Source organism: Eleginops maclovinus, chromosome 12 (genome assembly GCF_036324505.1).
Source record: "Eleginops maclovinus isolate JMC-PN-2008 ecotype Puerto Natales chromosome 12, JC_Emac_rtc_rv5, whole genome shotgun sequence".
In the NCBI taxonomy this organism is placed as follows: domain Eukaryota; kingdom Metazoa; phylum Chordata; class Actinopteri; order Perciformes; family Eleginopidae; genus Eleginops; species Eleginops maclovinus.
In genome coordinates this window covers 6,656,588-6,676,691 of record NC_086360.1, presented here as the reverse complement: position 1 = coordinate 6,676,691, position 20,104 = coordinate 6,656,588, and the positions used below count along the sequence as shown (strand labels likewise).

At 38.5% G+C, this 20,104-nt stretch overlaps 1 protein-coding gene across 1 annotated transcript; it reads left to right on the top strand.

Moving 5' to 3' along the window:
- The first annotated feature begins 3,732 nt into the window (after nucleotides 1-3,732).
- On the top strand, nucleotides 3,733-17,195 carry fgf5 (fibroblast growth factor 5). The gene is made up of 3 exons (XM_063896280.1): nucleotides 3,733-3,943; nucleotides 7,048-7,151; nucleotides 16,827-17,195. Exons 1-3 carry the CDS (start codon nucleotides 3,733-3,735, stop codon nucleotides 17,193-17,195), a joined length of 684 nt encoding a protein of 227 aa, XP_063752350.1.
- The last annotated feature ends 2,909 nt before the right edge of the window (nucleotides 17,196-20,104 follow it).

Genomic DNA, 20,104 nt, shown 5'->3' with positions numbered 1-20,104 from the left:
TGTGTGTATGGAGGAAAATGGCCTCTTCACACTGCAAGACATGTCTTCATTCCTGTTCAAAGCATTAGTGTAAACATTGTAAATCATATATGACCTGGGTTACAAAATATGAAGGGAACTTGGCTGACCTCTGTAGTTGTAGCAGGAGACTGCACAGAAAACAGCCTGACGAAAATCTTAAAATATTGGGTGGCCAAAGAATATTTACACACAAACTAAGCGTGCTCGAGTAATTCGACTCCCACGAAAGGGCTCAGAGAGCAAGATAATATACAATGATCTGAGGCACAGCTCATTAATTCTGACCCATGCATGCCGGCCAAGCAAAGGCAGGAACAAATCCCACATCAGTGCAAATTTTAAAAAAAATGGTAAACCAGTCCATTGTCAGAGATGTACTTAAGGCCTGGGTTTCTCAATATGTCTCCTCTGCCATTTACAGTACTGAACAACTGCAGCACAAACATTCAATGTTGAAAGGCAACATGGGTGTAGTGTAAAGCTTGTGCTGATTCAGTTTTCTTTAATATCACAGTTTTTGTCAAGAAAAACATTCAACTCAATTATGATACTAGGGTTACATTTTCCACCCCTGTCTAATAAGAAATGCTGTAGCTTACTCCTATATGGAGATCAGCTGTTGCTTGTTTTAATTCAATGGAGTTATAAAGAGGAGTTGGTTGCTTGTCAAAAAGTTGCCAAGAATGAAAAAAGCATGATTTTTCCAGTAACACAGATGAAAACTCTTGGTTTAACCTTTTTTTTGGTACGTTCTGAAATGTTATTAGATCAGACATGGAAACCATTAAAATGTTTTTTTCTCAATTAACTCACGCCCTGGTTAAGGAACTTCTTCATCCGGGTTACGGTAACATACCCGTTAACCAAGAGGCCAAGGTTTGAGGCAGATTGCGGTCAGAGATAGTTAACAAGAACAACTCTGATTGCTGTTAGGAAATAAGAAACAAATATTGGTGTCCCGTGTTACACTACGACAGCATATATGTTTCTGGAATAACATCAGATCTTTCCTACACTCATGAACACAAACCCTAGGTATCAGAACTCCTGACGTGATGAGCACTGTTGGCAACCCTAGATGTTTCATATTTCTTTCTTCTGACAAATATTTCGTTTCTCCATTCATCACATAAATGTATAACTTTGTAGCAAGACTTTTCCTATTTCATTTTATTTCATTAGGGTCTTGAGAGTTCTGCAAAGGTGAATGAATCATCAACAGTATGACACTGTGCAGGTGTGAATCCAAAGTGATCAGCAAGACTTTTCTTCTTTCTTTGAGTCTTGGGTCACTGTGAAGGCAGGTAACACAGGGGAGTAAATGTTGATTTTGAGGGTGAAGTATTCCTTTAAGCAGCACTGGACATCAGAAAAATACTGTAATTTTGTTGGTGATTGAGGCTTTGGTCAGTCAGATGCTCCCAAACAGTGGCCTCGACCCTCAGATTGATCACCGTCTCCGCGGCTCAACCTGCTGTCTGCTGTTTGCTTAGACTAAAAAGCTGCTAAGAGCTGGGATCAATGGGGCGTCGAATCAATCAGGATCATCCGTGTTTATACGACTCAGGAGGATTACCTCACTGTTACTGAAATGGCCTCGCAGGAATGACTGGCCATTAGAACAGTGGGACTAAACACTGCCCTGCTGTTTACATTAAAGGTAATGTGGGCCCAGCCCTGGCTCCGTGTGCCAGAGACAATTAGGCCCCGACACAGGCCGTAATCCACCACCGGGCGCGAAGTAATCAAATTCAAACATAGCTGGGCCCAGGAAAACAATGAGGGATGGGATTACAACAAATGCATGTGAAGCTAGAAAATGAATAACCTTAACACTGAACATGTGCTACAGGGGCTGAGACTCAATGCCATAATCAATCTGAGAAATGGGGGGATCAGAAGTCCTGATGCATTCCAATGCTAATTTGAAGTTCTAGTAAAATACCTGAAACTGAACTTGTTTTTTTTTTTACGTATTGGATTATTTTCTGAGGCGAAAATGTTAATATCTCTTTATAATGGCCAATCTTAAGGATGGGGGGAATATAGGCTTCCATAAAGACATATGAAAGCTACTTAAAGGTATATTTCAACGGACATTTAGACTTTAGGAAAAACTACAGCAATGGTAAGTAGTAAAATAAACATTTCCTCTGTTTTATTAGTCACTCAGTAAACCAGCATGAACCATTAGAGGACATTTTATGTATTTTGACCACTGCTTTTTGTTTTGTGACAAAAATGTCATGTCATTTTGTTTCAGAAAGAATTGTTAACTTCAAAGCTGAGGCAATGTGAGTAACCAAATATTAATATTTTATTTTAATAGATAAACTGGAATAAAGATTAGAAACTCTATAAGTCGTCTACTTTAAAATTCTTTATTTTTTAATAAGAAATGTTTTAAAAATGTACTGACTTATTAACTAAATTGAATTGTATTATTGATAATCAAGCTCTCCTCGCCTTTTTTGATTCATGTTTCGGCTTTGACAATTTTTTCACATTCAATGTATAAAAATGATATGTGAATCACTTTATTTTTTATTGCGAATAAAAAAATGGATGGCAGACCACCGGCACCCTACTTGGCCCACATGCATTAAAGTGTGTACCTGTGCTTTAGAACAGTCAAAGCTCTGACCTGCAGAAATTTGGGTTGTTTCTCTTGGCTTTATATATTCATCATTGCCAGATGACACTCAGAAGGCTCTGACTGAATGATTCATGTTTTTTGCCCAATTCAGAACAACATGCAATAAATCATCATCATGCTCAAAGGAATCAAAACCCTATGTCCCTTACTTTGAAATCTTCAAAAAGAGTTAACCTTCTTTTTTACTGGATCAAGCTTTTATCACCAGAATTTGACATGTCTGTGTTTGTGCACCATCACCAAGCCACTGATGATACTTCCCATACAAAGCTATAATGTTTATCAAATGTTTAATGTCAAATGTCTTTCTTGAGGACACTTTCACAGGCTTCCGTTTCCTGGACACACACAAACACAAATATTCAGAGAGGATATAACTAATTCGGTAACATCTTTAAAAAGAGACTGTGCACTGCTCAGAATACACCAGGATGCTTGACAGGAGCTTCTCCTGTAGGCATGTGGACGTATCATATGATAAGGTGGACTAAAGCCTATAAATACGGCTGTGTGTGTCCCGGTGAGGCAGTGCTTAAACTCTACTGCGCCACCTGATGATCCATGCAGCCTGGTCCCTACTGTCCTGCCTTTAACCTCCTGTGTCGGTACAACTCTTCTTCTATGGAAAGAAAAGCGCCGTTTTGTCCAAGTCTATTTATGATGAATCTCGTCATCGATCTATTAAAAATGATGTCTCCCTGTGCGTAAAATGCCGCGCTTAGTGCGCCCTGGCGCGGATGATTCCTTGGAAAATGTGCGGTGTCAGTCGCGTTTCCTTCACGCCCCGCTGCTGTGTATCGGTGCTGAGCAGGAGTGGCATCTCGGCGACAAAATCCGAATGAAAGAGCGTCCTTTAGAGCTCAGGCATGCATCGAGTAGTGAGATCATTGGCGTTATAAATATCCCCGTGCCAGCAGAACAACTCCAGCTTCTGCAGCCGGGGTAATGCCCAGGAGCGCTGCACGCGTGTGTGCGCACGGTTCGCGGTGCCCAGACCTCAGGAGCGACACCAAAAATGCTCGGAGTGGCATAGCGAGTGTCTCCTGTTTGGAAGAATGAATGTTCCTCTTTACCTTCTGACCGTCGCCCACTTGATTTGCGCCGCCACGGGAGCAAAGCACGTCTCTTTGGAGCGCCAACTTCTGGAGGAAGGGATCAGTTCGGGACGCAGGACTTGCAGGCTCTACTGTAGGGTTGGCATCGGCTTCCATCTCCAGATTCATCCCGACGGCAGAGTCAACGGCAGCCATGAGCCCAACCAGCTGAGTGAGTAACTCCGGTTTCACCTCGGTGCACACAACACCGAACTACTAAATTATAAAAGGTCTGACGCGCAGATGAGTCCTGCGCGTCCCGCTGAGAATGTGCACTTGGATCTTCATTCCCTCATCTGCTTGAAATGTTTCCTTGCAGTTTATTTATGTATTTTAGATATTATCCCTGAGGTTGTTACAATAGTGATTTATACAGGAAGAGTGTAAGGTCCGCGCACCTAAACTTAGGCTGCCTAACCCTGTGAAATATCTGAGCAGCGAGCTTCTGGTTGACGAGCCTTGTTTGTGTCTCTCCGGGATGTTGGCAGGTAGACTATTTGTGGAAGTAACAGGTGCAGCAGGGAGGATGTGTTGGATTGCCAATCAGCACGATTACATCACAACAATGTTAATCCACACTGCAAAAAACATTCACTGTAAAATAAAGGTCTATTATTATTAAAAGTATTATTATCATTATTGTTATTATTATAATGATTATTATTATTGATGTATGTATTATTATAATGATAATCATTTTTGAAAATATTGTTATTTATCCGTTTTTTATTATTATTATTGTTATTGTATTTTACTTAATCCTTAAACTGTTTGCCTTTAAAAACTTGTAAACAATGTTTTTTGATAAAGGTGCAAATTCAATAGTTATACTTTTTGAGTGAAACTATGAGGAATGCTTCCTCAAGTTAACATTTTAGTGATTTTTCGATTTTTTAAAATTCAGCTGTTTTCTAAGAAATTAGGTTTTTGGGCGTTAAAAACTTCATTGAGTTACTTTGCAGTGCAGCAAGGTGATAGTGCCCAGACTGATTTGGTGTCCAGTTATTCAAGCAGCATACTGGATTTTTGAGGCTCATACAACTATTACTAATCGAAAGTTTGACAGTATATGGCACACTTTTCTGTATATGATCTCACATGAGCAATACATGTTTTTGCCCAGATTTATCAGTGAATGTATGTACTGTACTGTGTGTGTAGGACAGTACAGAAACAAGTCCAAACTGTTTTATTTCTTTTCTTAAAGCCAGTGACAAAGTCTTAAAATAAGGCAACATATCTTTTAAATAAAAATGATTTATTCAGTTTGAATCATTATCTCTTAAAAATAATGTAGCAAAACCCAAAACTGCTCCAAAGAACAGTAAATATTCAGTTTTCATGTGCCACCAAAACAATGTATATTAGGGATATCAACATGAGTCGGAACTAAAAACTCTTATGTAAAGTCAAAGTCAGCAGCTTTCCAATGCCAACGGTTCAATTTTGCTGTGTGAGAATGTTTTGGCCAGAAGAATAAAGTCATAAATCCTTTTTTTTGTTGCTTTTACTGCACCATCAGACCCCTCGTCGCTCTTCCAAACAGCCGAAGCTCACCGTGAAAGTGCACTTGTGCCTCCATTTCATGGTCCCCTTTAGAAGAGTTGTCAGGTTACATAGATTTCAGCACGACAGCCATGTGGTTTTGAATCCTTCCTGACAGCACCGGAGACGAGCAGCAGACCGGGCGTCTTAGATTTGTAATATGAAGATTCTTTAGCCACCACACTGCATTACATTTCATATCAGTGCTTCACCGAATGCTCAAGCTAGTAGTTAATACACGGTTCAGTTACTGCAGAAAAACCGTCTGGGTCAACTAGCATGTTCTGTTGTTATGACTGATGTTGACGCTGTTCATAGTCCTCTGTTAGGGATGTAGCCATTCCTTTGTTATCATGCATGCAGGTAATAGGCAAAGAGTTCATCAAATTGACCACTGATTTGCATTTCCAAGACAGACTGTAACATCACATGAGTTTTGTTTATTTCAGAAAAATGTATGCATTTTTTTGCAATGAACACGTTAAAAAATGTTGGTTCTGATTCTTCTCACTACACAATGTCTGCTTTAGGCAACTACAAATCACTACTAAGGAAACATTCTGTCAAGGCAATGGGTTAAGGTTGTGAAATGAAGTGGTTTGGGTTGAAAGGGTTAGGGTTATAGAAAAAGACAAGACCGATTTGGCGTATAGATCGAAATGAGACACTACAGTATGTGAACCACTACATGAACACACTATATTTTCATTGCAATACACATTACAAACTTGGACAAAACTTCTATCTATGGCAGCAAGTGTCGCCATTAAACATAAATGGATATTGCAAATGATCTGCATATGACTTAATTCTGTGACTTAAGTAGTTTCGGGGAAATTTTGCTGGACTTTGAGCTTCTGAACAGTGATTCAAAAGCATCAGCGATCTAGGGGACCTTGCTTAAGAGCAATTCCTTTGGGAGAGGGTCTCACTTGTTATGTTGTCTACATCGTACCCATTAACTATTCTGTGGTTCAAACAGCTGATCTTGCCTCCATGTACTCTAGACCGCTACTGTTAGTTTAAAAAGCAATGTCATGTGAACCACTGACCGATGTGTGCTTTCACATTAAAGGAACATTTCACCCCCAAAATGACCATTTGTTTATCAATTACTCAACCCCCTGAATTCTTAAAGTAAGGAATACAGCATCCGCACAAGCACAAGACTGTTTATGTGGAAGTGTTTTGAACAGTGACCATACAACTTAAAGAGGACTTATTGTGCTAATGATCAGAAAGTGATTTAATTTTTCTCATACTGCCTGTTCTGCAGCACCTCTTTGTAGACAGTGACAAAAGGAGAACATGTGTTCCCAGGGGTCCTTTGTTCCATACCTTTAGGCTATATCCTATATTTTTTTTCCAAATTATAAAATACAAATCTTTTAAAGTGTTTTATGTTCACAGCAATAAACATATCACACTTTGAAAGCAGCCATTTCCAGCTAATAGCCAACTGTTGTCATAAACTTAATCTCTCGAATTTGCGGTCAAGGCAGTTTTCTTGATGTTAGACATTGATATCTCCAGAGTGGTTGAACAGATTTCTACCATTAAATCGGCAATTGAAATCTCCCTTCAAGTTAAACTGTGAATATAGCCCTTTTCACTGTTTGACAAAGAACATAGAACCCTGGGAACATAGGAGACTTTGAATATAGGGATGACCCCAGTAAAAATACACTCTGTCACCCATCAATCATCAGAGCATGTTGTTTGTCCTCCCAGGTGTCCTGGAGCTCTTTGCGGTTTCTCAGGGGGTCATCGGCATCAAAGGGGTCTACAGTAACAGATTCCTGGCCATGAATAAAAGAGGACGGCTCTACGCCACTGTAAGTATCCCACACGCTTCTGTTTGGTCACCCTGAACTCCAAAACTCCCCCTTTAGGGCATGCATACTTCTGACTGTGCAGGGTCAATAATTGACATGTTATTCTGAAATGACACTAATTTGTTCTGAACAGGTGTCGATTGCAATGTTGGTGTACAGTTATATTGGTTTTCAACACTGTTAACGTGATAGTATCTTGCTAAACTTATTGCTGAAGATTAATTTACAAATTGATTACTTGGCCATTTGAGGACTCGTCTTTGGACATACTAGCAACTTTGTAAAGTAATTATTTTTAACAAGTTACCAAACTTTGCCTTTTTCCACATCTGGCCGACACATTGTTTTTTAACATTTCTATTTGAATAAAAGTGACAGCAGCGTTGTAATTTCAACAACATTTACCCAAGTACTGTAGCCTACTTGTATCAAATTAATTAAACAATAAGGTTATCTTTTACTTTATACCTCTACTAAGAAATACTATGCTCAACTTCAGGTTCATCTTTTGTATTTTGTGCCTCTACTGTGATATGTTTACAGGCTTTAATGTTCAAAAAGCTCTTTAATTTTTTTTCTTTATAATTATTTGTTGTGAATATAAAAATGTTGACCATTAGTTCCCATCTCTGGACTGTCTTTTTAGAAATTGCTGAGTATTTCTGACAATGAAGTCATTCACTGTGTTTCACTGATATGAAAAGTGACAGGCTCCGTAGTGTCAAGCCCTCAGACAAGTAAACTTAGTTTGTTGTACTGACACTATCGTTTCTGAAAAAAGTCATGAACAACTTATTTAATATGTTGATCCCAAAAGATAAAGAACACATTTCCTTGCTCATAGTTTTTTTTTCTGATTGTGATGAACCATTCTTTTGTTTTGTCCATATACCGGACCAGAATTTAATTTAGACTTCTACTATGAATCTTCCTCTCACTTGCAGCTCTGTTTGCTGCAGCACAGCTCATTTTGGACTCATATGTAAGAGTTTTTTTTCTCCATCAAAACATTGCAGCTATATCTGTTTTATGTATTAGCTTGCACAGCTTTTCCTAAATGCTGCATAATAAAATCCTCAAATCTGACATTACCATGTCATGGCATACTGTTGTAATCTTTAGCCCCAGTTTCTCAGACTTTCAAATCCCCCAAAACACACAGTAAGTCCAAATCTTTCCACAGCAGCTTGGTCTCTCCGCTGTAAGAAGGGGTGGTCTGAGGGCCAGCAGCCGGCCGCACAGCCTTGGCAGGAGTATAGATAGAAGCGGCTCCCTATTAGCCTGTGTTAATAGGGGAGCAGATTAAGTCCTGTCTGGGACGGCTGATAATAATATACAGAGGAGTGAGCCACAAAGTGAAGATGAATATGTTGAGTAAACAATCAGCCAGGCAGGCAACAATCAAAAAGGCGGAGAGTCTGAGAGCTGCTGTGGCTGTGCATGCTGAGCAACTGCGATTTATGCCCCCTCAGCTCCTGGTATTGTTTCTTGAAACCCTGTCAGCGGGGAGTGATGTGGCGTCTTTCCTCAAAGTGCATTCTCAGTCTCAGCGTTCTGGAAATGAACTAATGCGACTTTGTACAGTCCACCAGCAGACACATGATCAGTTGTTATTCCAGTTTATATATGGAGATGATTGCAAACTTTCTCAGGGTCAAAACAGATCCCAAAAAAATAAAAACGTTAAGAAAACTGTGCAGACGTGGATAATCAGAGAACATAATGCCATGTCCAATGGCAAAAAAAACCAGCATCCCCTTCTAGACTGAAAGGTCAATAGGTTGTTATGCCAGTTTTTATTGTATCTGCATGGCATTACTAGGCTGAAGCTGATGCTTATAGAAGAAGGGTTGGCTGTTTGGAGGTTTCACCATTTGCTTAAACAAATGTTGTCGAGTCACAAGTCACATTTTCAAAATAGATCACACACAGGCCGTAACTGAAAGTCAGTAACCAAAATGCCAAAAATCGAAATAATTCTCTCAAACATTATCGTACATTTGAATATGTTGATTTAATCAAACACAAAAAACAAAACAAAATAAATAAAAACACTGGTCAATATACAATGGGTCATCCTTAATTTCAACAATATGCCTGTGTCATTTGTTGTTACCCTAGCATTATGTTAATTACGTTAGAATTATGTTAATGTACAGTCATTATACACATCATTTCCATCAGCTGAGCATAGTTGTTGCCGTTTGCAATAGTTGAAGATTTGTGGTATCTTTGAATAAAGTTTGAAAAATGTGGGAACTCAATAACAACATACTAACAAAAAACTGTTGCTATGGCTAGCTTGGCTAGCTAATACAGGGTTGCAGCTTCTAGCCTAGAAACCTAGGAGACCAGGTCGCAGGTCTATGCTACCACCAGTGATGGGCAAGTTACTTCCAAAATGTAATACAGTACATATTACTTATTACTGTCTTTTTAAAGTAATAAGTTACATTACATTATTACTGTCTCTGAACTGTAATGCGTTACACTACTTTTGCGTTACTTTGAGTTACTTTCACCAAAATAACCTCAAAAATATGGCTTTATGCTAAAATGTAGTTTATTGCAGCTCATTAATTAAAGCTATCTATAGTATCTATCTATCAGTACATGCTGAACATTAGGAAACGAGCTAGAAATGAAACTCGTGCTCCGTTTAAGTGGGCTGAATAATATGTGATACCGGTAACTTTACGTCTCTGTGTGTTATTAATAACATGTTAGTGGAGCCTCTGCACGGCCATGTGACCTGCTGTATATGAACGAGTCTCTATGGCAACATTAGCTCACCACGTCATTGGTGTGTTAACGGGGATTTGGCTGACAAGCTTTCTAAAAGCCGGTGATTCCATAGAGGACAGAGGCTGCAGATCTTCAACACTCTGCCACGAGTCTCTGAACTTCTCGGGGTTGAAGCAGCAGACCCAGAGAAAGTTACCTTCTGTTGCTTCGGCCTGCGCGCACTCGGTGTTGTAATGTCTCGCAATGTTGGTGAATTCTTAAACACAAAACACCACATCATTTCAGGTTAAAGTGTGTTGTAACTGCGTTACTGAGAATTGTAACAGGTATTATATTACCCAAATTTTAGAAGTAATGCGTTATATTACTGCGTTACAGCAAAAAGTAATAAATTACTGTAACTCCGTTACTTTTGTAACGCATTACACCCAACACTGGCTACCACAATGTGTAGTTACAGTACGTTTCTGGGGAGGTTCATGTCAGGCTACAGTTTAAAAGATTAAACTCAGAGGTTTTGACTCAACGGTATGTCAACATGAAGGAATCTTCCTAGGCTGAGGGAAAGCCTTGCTTTTTGTGTTGATATATTTAGATTTACAATGCAGTGATCTCGTTGTCAGAGTTGCTAGATTACTATAACTGCTACATTTCTAGGTAGAAATGGTTTGATCATTATAACCTATGATTACGTATAACTAATTCCATAAATGTAGGAAAACAGTTTGGAAGTCTACCATAAAGTTTATCAAGATAACGGTGATTTAAAGAGGCCCTATTATGGTGTTTGGGGTTTCCCTTTCCTGTAGTGTGTTATATAGGTTTTTGTCCATGTAAATGGTGATGACATCACTATGTAACAAGGGTTGGGAGGGTTACTTTAAAAATGTATTCCGCTACAATTACTAATTACCTGTTAAAAAATGTAGTCAGTAACTTATCTACGTATCACAATATTAAAGTAACGTAACCTGATTACTTTCCGTTACTTTTGGATTACCTCAATACCAAATATGCGAATAAATTAATTGAATTAGCCTAATATAATGTTCTATGTTCGTTGTTTAATTGTTTGTCCAGCTATTCCTTCCTTTGTTACGATTATCCTTTGCCAGATTAATAGCGGGAATGATATGCATATAAAGTAAATGTACTTTGTTCAGTATGCTATTCACACTTGACACTCAAACTTCAATTAAACTGCCATAAACTTATTCCGGTCTGGGGCTAGAGTTGTTACCACACACCATTCCGGTCACAAGCATCACCACTTACAGTCCCAAAATATTTTTCAGTAGCTAGCAATTTAAGTAGTAGTAGACAAGTTAGCTAACGTTAGCTAACTAACGTTAACTTTAGCTAACTGGACTTCTGTGTAGCTAACCTTAACGGTTAGTTTTACCTGTAAATGTTTCTTCAAATTTGATTTCGATTCCTTGGTCAACGACATTACATTTACAGCTGGAAGGCACAGCTTGCACTGCACTGTAATATTGTTTCCCCTTTGTCTTTTGAAAACAAAATTATCGCAAAATTTCCAACCAGTAAATGCATTCTTACGACTTGCCATGATGACCACAGTGGTGTTGTGAGACTCGAGAATGTGCGCTCATGTGATCGTCATATATCATTCTTTATTCTTTAATATATTTTACCATTGTAATCCTGCTACTAATCCCTATTTTTCAAAATGTATCGGTAATCTGATTACGTTTTTTTTTCCTGTAACTGTAAGAGAATACAGTTACCTTTTATTTGTATCCTAATTACGTAACGCCGTTACATGTATTCCGTCCCTCCCCAAGCCGTATGTAAAACTCAGGCTTCTATTGGCTAGCACTCAACACAATGTACTTGATAGGCTAAGGGGTTGGACATCTCTAAGCGGTTGAACGATCAAAACAGAGCCGGCAAGCTAACCAATCAGATCAGACTGGGCTCTGGTTTCAGACAGAGGGTGAAAAGCGGTGCTTCAGCACAGGCAGTATGAGAACAATAAAGAGCTTTTGAACATTAAAGCATGGAGACATGACACAGTAGAGGGACAAAATACAAACATGAACTCTGAAAGTGGGCATAATATGCCCACTTTCTTTAAGAATCTTTAAGATTTGATTGTGTTTGCTATATAACATTTGGCCGCCTCAACAGGCTGATTCCAGACATTTGACATTTTAAAATCAACATATACATTGTTTTAGGTGAAGCAAATGGAAGTTCACTTTAATCAAAGCTCCCAGCTTTACTACTTACTGTAGATAGCTAGCTCTCGGAGAGGCTGGTTCTATGGCTTCAACCGATGCAGTCAGAGCTTATTTTTGCCTCCGGAGCAGCTCTGCCTCAGAAAAATATTTGTATAACTAAAACTCCAATCTGTGTCTACAGCTGCACTGTGCTATTTAACCGCCTTGATGATTTGGGGTGGATGTAAACCTCGGGGGCCACAGACAGGCTTGGGCCTCATGTCAGGGTGTCAGGTGGCACCCTGAACCTTATCTTGTTGCATCGTCTGTCATATCTAATATTTAGATGTTTTCACAGTGGCAATTTATTAGCTGTATAATAGGCGAGGGGACAGATGCACATTGCTCTGCACGACCTGCTCAGCAAGCCATCACAAACATAATCTTTAGAGAGGTGAAAGGGTCAGCTGCATTTGTTGAACAAACAGTGACTGAGTGATGGAAAGAGAGCTAGAGAGGGAGGAGAGAGTGAGAAATGTACCCGCTTTATTGTTGAATTTGTGTTTTGAACGTTTCCATTGCATTTATTATGTCTTTCTGAAGACTTATTTCATATCTGATCAGGAAGTGTATCCATGGACTAACAGTTCATTGAAATCCCAGTTCCTTAAATGTGTGTACATAGAGTTATAATATGATCTCACAGCATACTAGTATATGCTTTGTTACCCATTCATATTTTAGATTTCAAGTTGTATATCTCAATGCATTGTTGATTGATTGGCTGAATCTACATTGCAACCTAATACAAATGTAATCTTACATTAAATGTTATTCTAGTGCCACAAGCAGCATGTTTTTTCTACTGAATAAATCACATCAATTAGGTACAGACATTCATTTCCTCCCAAAGAATGAATAAAAGAAGTGGAAATAGTCACTGTGAAAGAACCCATTGATTTCTGGACAACTAATTTGGTTTGTTTGGTTCTTGGTCGTTACCATTTTGGCTTTTTGGAAGCAGAAATTACCATATTTGTGACTGAAAAGGGAAACATCACCAGTTATTCCCGGTTACCAGCTATCGCTAAGTAGCTGTAATGATGCTAACTTATTTATTAGGGTCCTCATTCTGGCAAGTGCCTCATGATCTTTCCAAGCATAATAAGAAGTTATAAAAACAGCAATTGTGTTGAAAAGCGCGGTCTCGTTTTGGAGGATTCAGCCAAACTATAGTGAAACAAGGACATAATCTGTTCCTGATATCCTTTATAAACTGTTGAAGAACGGGTACAGGAAATGTGTAACTTTCCACCTCTGTTTTAAGTACAACTTACCCTGAGGATCATGGGAAAGGTCCCTTTAAAAGAGTGTGACCAATCCAGAAGGGCAAGTGCCAGGTTAAACAGCTGTACAAGCATTATGATTTTAACAATAAGATCTCTGGAATCTGTCTGCAGCCATTAAATCCTATGAAACACAGCAGGACCCAAAGCCTTTTCCTGGTATGCTCGTGTGTGTGTGTGTGTGTGTGTGTGTGTGTGTGTGTGTGTGTGTGTGTGTGTGTGTGTGTGTGTGTGTGTGTGTGTGTGTGTGTGTGTGTGCGTGTGTGTACGTGTATGTGTATGTGTTTGAAAGCGAGAGAGTACATTCATACATGCTCCAATGGATTTGTTTCCAGATGTGTAATTCCATGACTGGTACCAGAGCTGGTATGTTGCTCAAATGTAGCGTTCTGTTAAATCATTGCAATCCACCCATAGCAATGACTCTGGAGTTCTGTTCAACTTTTCTAATCATCTCTAAAAACAACAGCCAAAAGGTACACATTGGTCACTTTGAATAACTTAAAGGTTCATACATTTCTGCAGCGGCCGCAGCGCACTCTCTTGTGACTGGCATGTTTACCGAATGCTGTAATGGCATCATTTTCTGCTATGCTGCACTCTTCAGCAAAGCAGAACAGTTTGTTTTATTTCAGAATGGCAGGAGGTTATACAAGGAATTCATACTGCATCAAGAAGCAGGCATCCCTGGGTACATGTCAAAGTTTCCCACCCAATATATTTTTAGGCATAAAATGGGAACATTCAATGAATATCTGCATTTCTGTTTCTGAAATGTGGTATAGCAGAGTGTGAAGTGTTGTCTTTATATTTTTACTAAGCACAGACTGTGGAAACCTCTTACAGTGATCACGTCTGTCTTGATCCACTTGATCATTTAAAAAGGATAATTGTTTTTAGCAAATGTGTTTCTTATTCTTTATTTCTTATGAATATTACAATCTAAATTACATTTTGTATTACATGAATATAAAGCAAATTATTTTCTTAATTTTAAAGACTGTCTCAAATTCAGCTGTTTCAAACACTTTTTGAATAATGAAAAAAAATACACCATGTATAATAAAAACATGTAGCTTGTATAAAAATATAGCTTTGAGTCGGTTTGCTGCATTTTGACATTTTAATCAAGTCTAAAAATAATGCTTACCTGCTTTTAAAATAAATATTTACGTTATCAAGTGTTATGTGAGGATATACATTATTTTTCTAGTAGCGAACAAAAAAATAATAATTAACAAATGTTTTAATTTTGTCCAGAAAATTCTGGAATTTTGGATTGTTAAACAACATATTTCAATTTGGTTAAACCTATTGCCCAAATAATTTCCTTCAATTACAAGTAAGACTACCAGAAGTGATCCGGGGAGTATTAAACCCCTTCAGATTATTATTATGAATCCATTAATAATGTATAAAATATCTTTTTATCCTCTTCTTTAGACCAGTCTTTGTCCATCATATTCCACATTAATCCAGAGGTAAAGCCAGAGGTGACATTGTTCAACCCCAGTCAGAAAGAACAATGTGATGTCTTGAATTCCAATTCCTTCTTATAACAATATATCTTCCAAAAAGTCTCCAGAAATATCAAAACTAGACCTTTTGATTAATGTCACAACAGCAAGAGCTCTTCAGTCTTCATTTAGAAATATTTCCTGGATGAAGTTGAGACACAGGCCCTAATGAGTTAAGACCAGAACAAAGGACGTCTGCTGCTGTCAGTCAAAGCATCTCTGTGATAAGGAAATTCATTTAGAAGACTTTGAAACCCACCCACAGGATGAAAGACACATGTTCTGTATTTTGGAGCAGTGTCAGTCTTACAGCAGCTAACCCAATCAGATCACAATCAGAAGATTTTATGTCAACAACAATGGGGCTGTTCAGTGAGTGATGAGGTTGAGTTTATAGAGTGTTTGACATTTTTCCAACTTTGAACTCTGTTGTAGTGGTGCAGTGATGATGTATGGTTTTTAGATCCTTTATTCTTGGTCATTCCATACAGCAAGAGGTTGAAAATCAGTCTTCCATTTCATTTTTATTTGAACAACCTTCTTGATCAGCTATTGTGTGAGAAAGCAGCTTGACATATTTACACTAAAAGAATTGAAATGAAATACCTGTTACAAAGTGAAAACACTGTGTCTCTTATGTGGATGCCCTAGTTCCACTGCAAATATGAAAGGCTTTCAGAGCAACCGGTCTCTTACTTGAACAACATATCATCCTATCATGTGTATTGTTGGATATTTTAAAGAGAAACAAATGACATGGACCAAAGTAGACTGGCACTCGGAAAGCTCATACATTCATTGGTCCCATTTTCAGTCCCAGAGACTTTGACTTTGTGTTCATAAAGTTTAAGTCAAATGGAAAATACATATATATATATATATACTGTATTCGAAATAATGTGTATCCGTCCTATGATTCAAATACTCCAAAATGCCTTGTTCTTGCTTGTTCTAATCATTAACTTCCACTAAGTTTCTTGAATATAGGTTCCAGTCATTTTGTGTAATCCTGTTTACAGACAAACAGCAAACAAACCAAGCTTCATGTTCCACTGAGAAAAGAAAACCATTTTAAACAAAGACTTATTTAACTTACAACATGTACCTTTTCTCACAGTAGTAGTACATGTGCATGAGTGTGTGTGTGCCCCTGTGTCAGATCAGTATTAACAAGGACATATAAAGTAATCAGTGGGGAGAATCTGGAAGATATCAGCTTACAGATGCTTGTTGGTGCTGGCTTTTTTGTAAAGGAATAGGAGCCATTCCTTTTTCTTTCCCCAATTAAAATACAATTATGCGGAAGCTAACAAGAGCAACTCAGGGTTAGGTTACATGGTAGCATGCAAACAAAGATCCCACATGTTCCGCAGCTGAGCCCCATTTACATGAGGACAGTTCCAGTATCATGAAGTCAGAACATGTGGAACAATAAAGAAATGAGCAGATTCAAATGTTTTCTAATCATGTTGATGTTCCCGTTAGTGTTTACTTCCTGTCTGTCTTCTGTTGACATTGAGCACTCTATCATTTCACCTCTTTCCTTCTCTTGCCCTATTATTTTTTTTTTAATGGGGACCATTTAGCCAGCATGAATCTAAAGTGTTGTCCTACGCCAATATAGAAGTGAAGATTCAAAAAGTATTCCATGGTGTTTTCTGATGGATAAAACTATTTATTGTCCACAGTTGGTAAAAAAATGTGCTGGACTTCCTTCTGCAGATTGATATTACTGCATATAGTCATTCCCTTGATTTGTCTGTTCTCCTAATCATAGGTTTGTTAACAAAAATGAAACACCCCTGGAATATCCAGATTCACCAATCAGAATTGAGTATTCAATTAAGCCATGTAATAATACCTTATGTTGTCCTTGTTTTGCAGGAATGGTTCACAGATGACTGTAAGTTCAGGGAGCGTTTCCAGGAGAACAGCTACAACACTTACGCCTCAGTTATCCACAGGAACCACAGGACTGGTCGCGACTGGTTTGTGGCGCTCAATAAAAGAGGGAAAGCTAAAATGGGCTCCAGTCCGCGGGTTAAATCCCAGCATGTCTCCACTCACTTCTTGCCCAGGGTCGACCTGCATGACAAGCGCGAGCGTGGCTTCACGATCACTGAAAGGAGCAAAGAGAGGAGGAAAACCCCGCCGCCACAACCGCCCAAACCTCCACTGGCTAAGGCTGTCCTTGCAAGAACACCAACGAGACATACGCAGGTCAAATACTGGCCGAAGTATCGGTTTGGATAGATGTCATTGGTTCTATCCCGGGGACAAAGAGTTCATAGACGTTGGACATATAACTGATGCGCATCCCCCTGATCACATTCAAAACATTCCGGGTATCCATAAAGTGTGTGACAAACCTCAAAGGGCTGCCAGGTAAAACACTCAGCTTTCCTTTGTTCAAGATGTGATCAAGGCGTTTCCACTTGAGCTGATGATGCTCTGTCTTGTTTTACGTTTTATCATTTGAGTACATGGTCTACCTTGGTAGTCCCCAATCATCCATATTATGTCCTCCATCATTATGTCAATCATACATTATTATGTTAGGGACTGTACAAAAATGGATAATATGTACATCAATTTAACTCAGGGGGCAGTCTAAAGATGAAATTGATGGGGGCCTTTTTGCATTTTTTTAAAGAACAACACTTTTGTACAGTCCCTTAAGTGAGGAAATTATGCACTGAAGTACAATGAGATGACATGGATTTTGTAAAATGAAAGTTAAGAGATTTGGTGTCGAAGGCTCTGGTTTGAACATACTTATAAGTACATTTTTATACGTTATATAGTACTTTTAATACTGCCCGATGTGTTATACTGAAAAAAAGATGAGAACTTCTAAAGTAGAATTAAGAGCACATAAACGTTGTCGATTTCAGCTTGAAAAAAAACACTGAAAAAGTATGAATATTGGACTGTGCTTCAAACATTTCTCCTGCCTAAATGCACACACTGAACCCCCCCCCCCCTCCCCCAGATTTGCGATAACCAACATGAAAACAGGACTGGTTCTCTGGAGACTCACCCCTCCTCCTGGACAGCTGTGAGGGATAAAGGAGAAAAAAACTGTCCATCAAAACATAATTTTTGCAACCGGCTGTCCCTCTGAAAAATCCAGAGTCATGACCTCGCGGCATTCCCCCCAGGAGCAGCTCGCACCGCCGTCACCACAGGGATAAAGATGCCAAGAAAGAGCAGTCACTTGTTTTGGGGAAGGTTCGAGCAGTAGGTGTATCAGATGGCCAGCAGCCGTGGAATGGCCATGTAGGAACATCTCTAGGGAGGAGAGCAAGAGCCTAAACTATAAATTATAATACTGTCTTTTTATTTAATCGTTGGGATGACGAGCTTGTGGTACGTTTTTGAAGAAGCATTCAAAGAAATGTAAATGGACAATCCGTCAAAATACTTCGATTATATTCCACTGTCAGATCCTGTGTATTAACCTGTGTGAAAAAGCACATTATGACACATATATAATTGGTATAAAAACCTAAAATATTTGTATTGGTCATATTAGGTCTGTAACAAGAAAGGTCAAAGTAAAAAACATGTGTATAGAAATGTTATATTTAAATTGCAAGTATTAGACAATGGTTTAAAAAGAACGTTTGGGTAATGAACGTGCTGACTTTATATCTTTGAACAGTATTCTGTTGCAATTTTATATCAAAATCCAATGTCAAGATAAAACCAAGCAAGCAGAGGGCATACGGTATTCGACTATCTGTCCAGAACCCAACAGCTGTGGATAAAGTATTGGGTTTCATGTCTGGATCACACCGTATTGTATTAAATCTGGATACAGGTTCAGTCATTCAAAAATATTATTGATTATAATATTTCTGACTATACTCTGTCGAACGTGCTAATAATCTGCTCCCATGTGTTACGCCTGTTAAAAAATGGTTTACAGTGCCCATGATATATCCAATGTGCTGCATAAGCTTGGCAAGCTAACTGTTTGAATTTAATTATACAAAGCACAATTATAGCTTTGGTTTTCAGGTTGGTGCAGTGATTCCCATTTGGGCTGGATCTTAAAGGGTCCCTTTGAGGCTTTTGGGGATTTCCCTCTCATTTAGTGTTTTGTATCGTTTTTTTGTGCGTGTAATTGATCTGCAAAGGCTAAAATCCCCAATGTTCACGCCAAAGGGAGTTTCTCTCCCACACACTCCCCACCTGTGTTAAATGCTTCCATTGTCTTCCTTTGTTTACTTCCGTATCATAGTGGCATCTCTATGTAACACCCACATACATCTATTGGCTGATGCTCCAACACATTGTATGTTAAGCGGGACATCTCCAAGCAGTTGACCAATTACAACAGAGCCGGTCAGCTTACCAATCAGAGCAGACTGGACTCTGGTTTCAGACAGAAGTTGAAAAGAGGTCCTGCAGCCCAGGCAGTATGAGACATTTAAGCATGTAAACATGTCACAGTAGAGGATCAAAATCATAACATACAATGTTATTCATCTGCATCCTTATTCACATTCACCTAATAATATGCACAATGATGGACAATCATGGGATACAGATACCAGTTAAGGAAATTTATGAAAAAGGGAGAAAAAACTAAACAATTCCACCTACCCGACTAAAATGCCTTCGAATAACTTTTAGATGAGCACAACCTAATATGTGAAAGAAAATGTGTTTAAATGTGGTTAACTGCTTCTATTTTATGGTTAATACACAGGTTAATACATTGTAAAGGTATGTACAATATATACTGCGGCCAAGCATTACGTGGTGTTTTTCTCTTTGTTATAGCAAAGTAAAAAACTCCTTGTTCTTTCTATAAACTGTTTGTATTTTTTAATGATCTTATGTGATGTCATCGTGTTGATTGTTCATCATACACATCCTTTGGACATATTTTATACCACGTTTAAAAAAAATTTAAAAAGTTTAAAAAGTATGTATGAAAAATATTTTTAGGTAATATGGCTATTAATCCTCTGAGACAGTGCACATATCAGCTGATCTTCATATGTGTGTATGATGTTGTAAATGTAGATCACTTTTAAAAGGCCAAATATGCTTACTTGGGTATACAGATCATGCTTTCTGGTATTTCTACATTCGATGAAACACTACAGGTGGATATTATTTCAGCAGTGGTCCATTTTTTGATTTTTAAG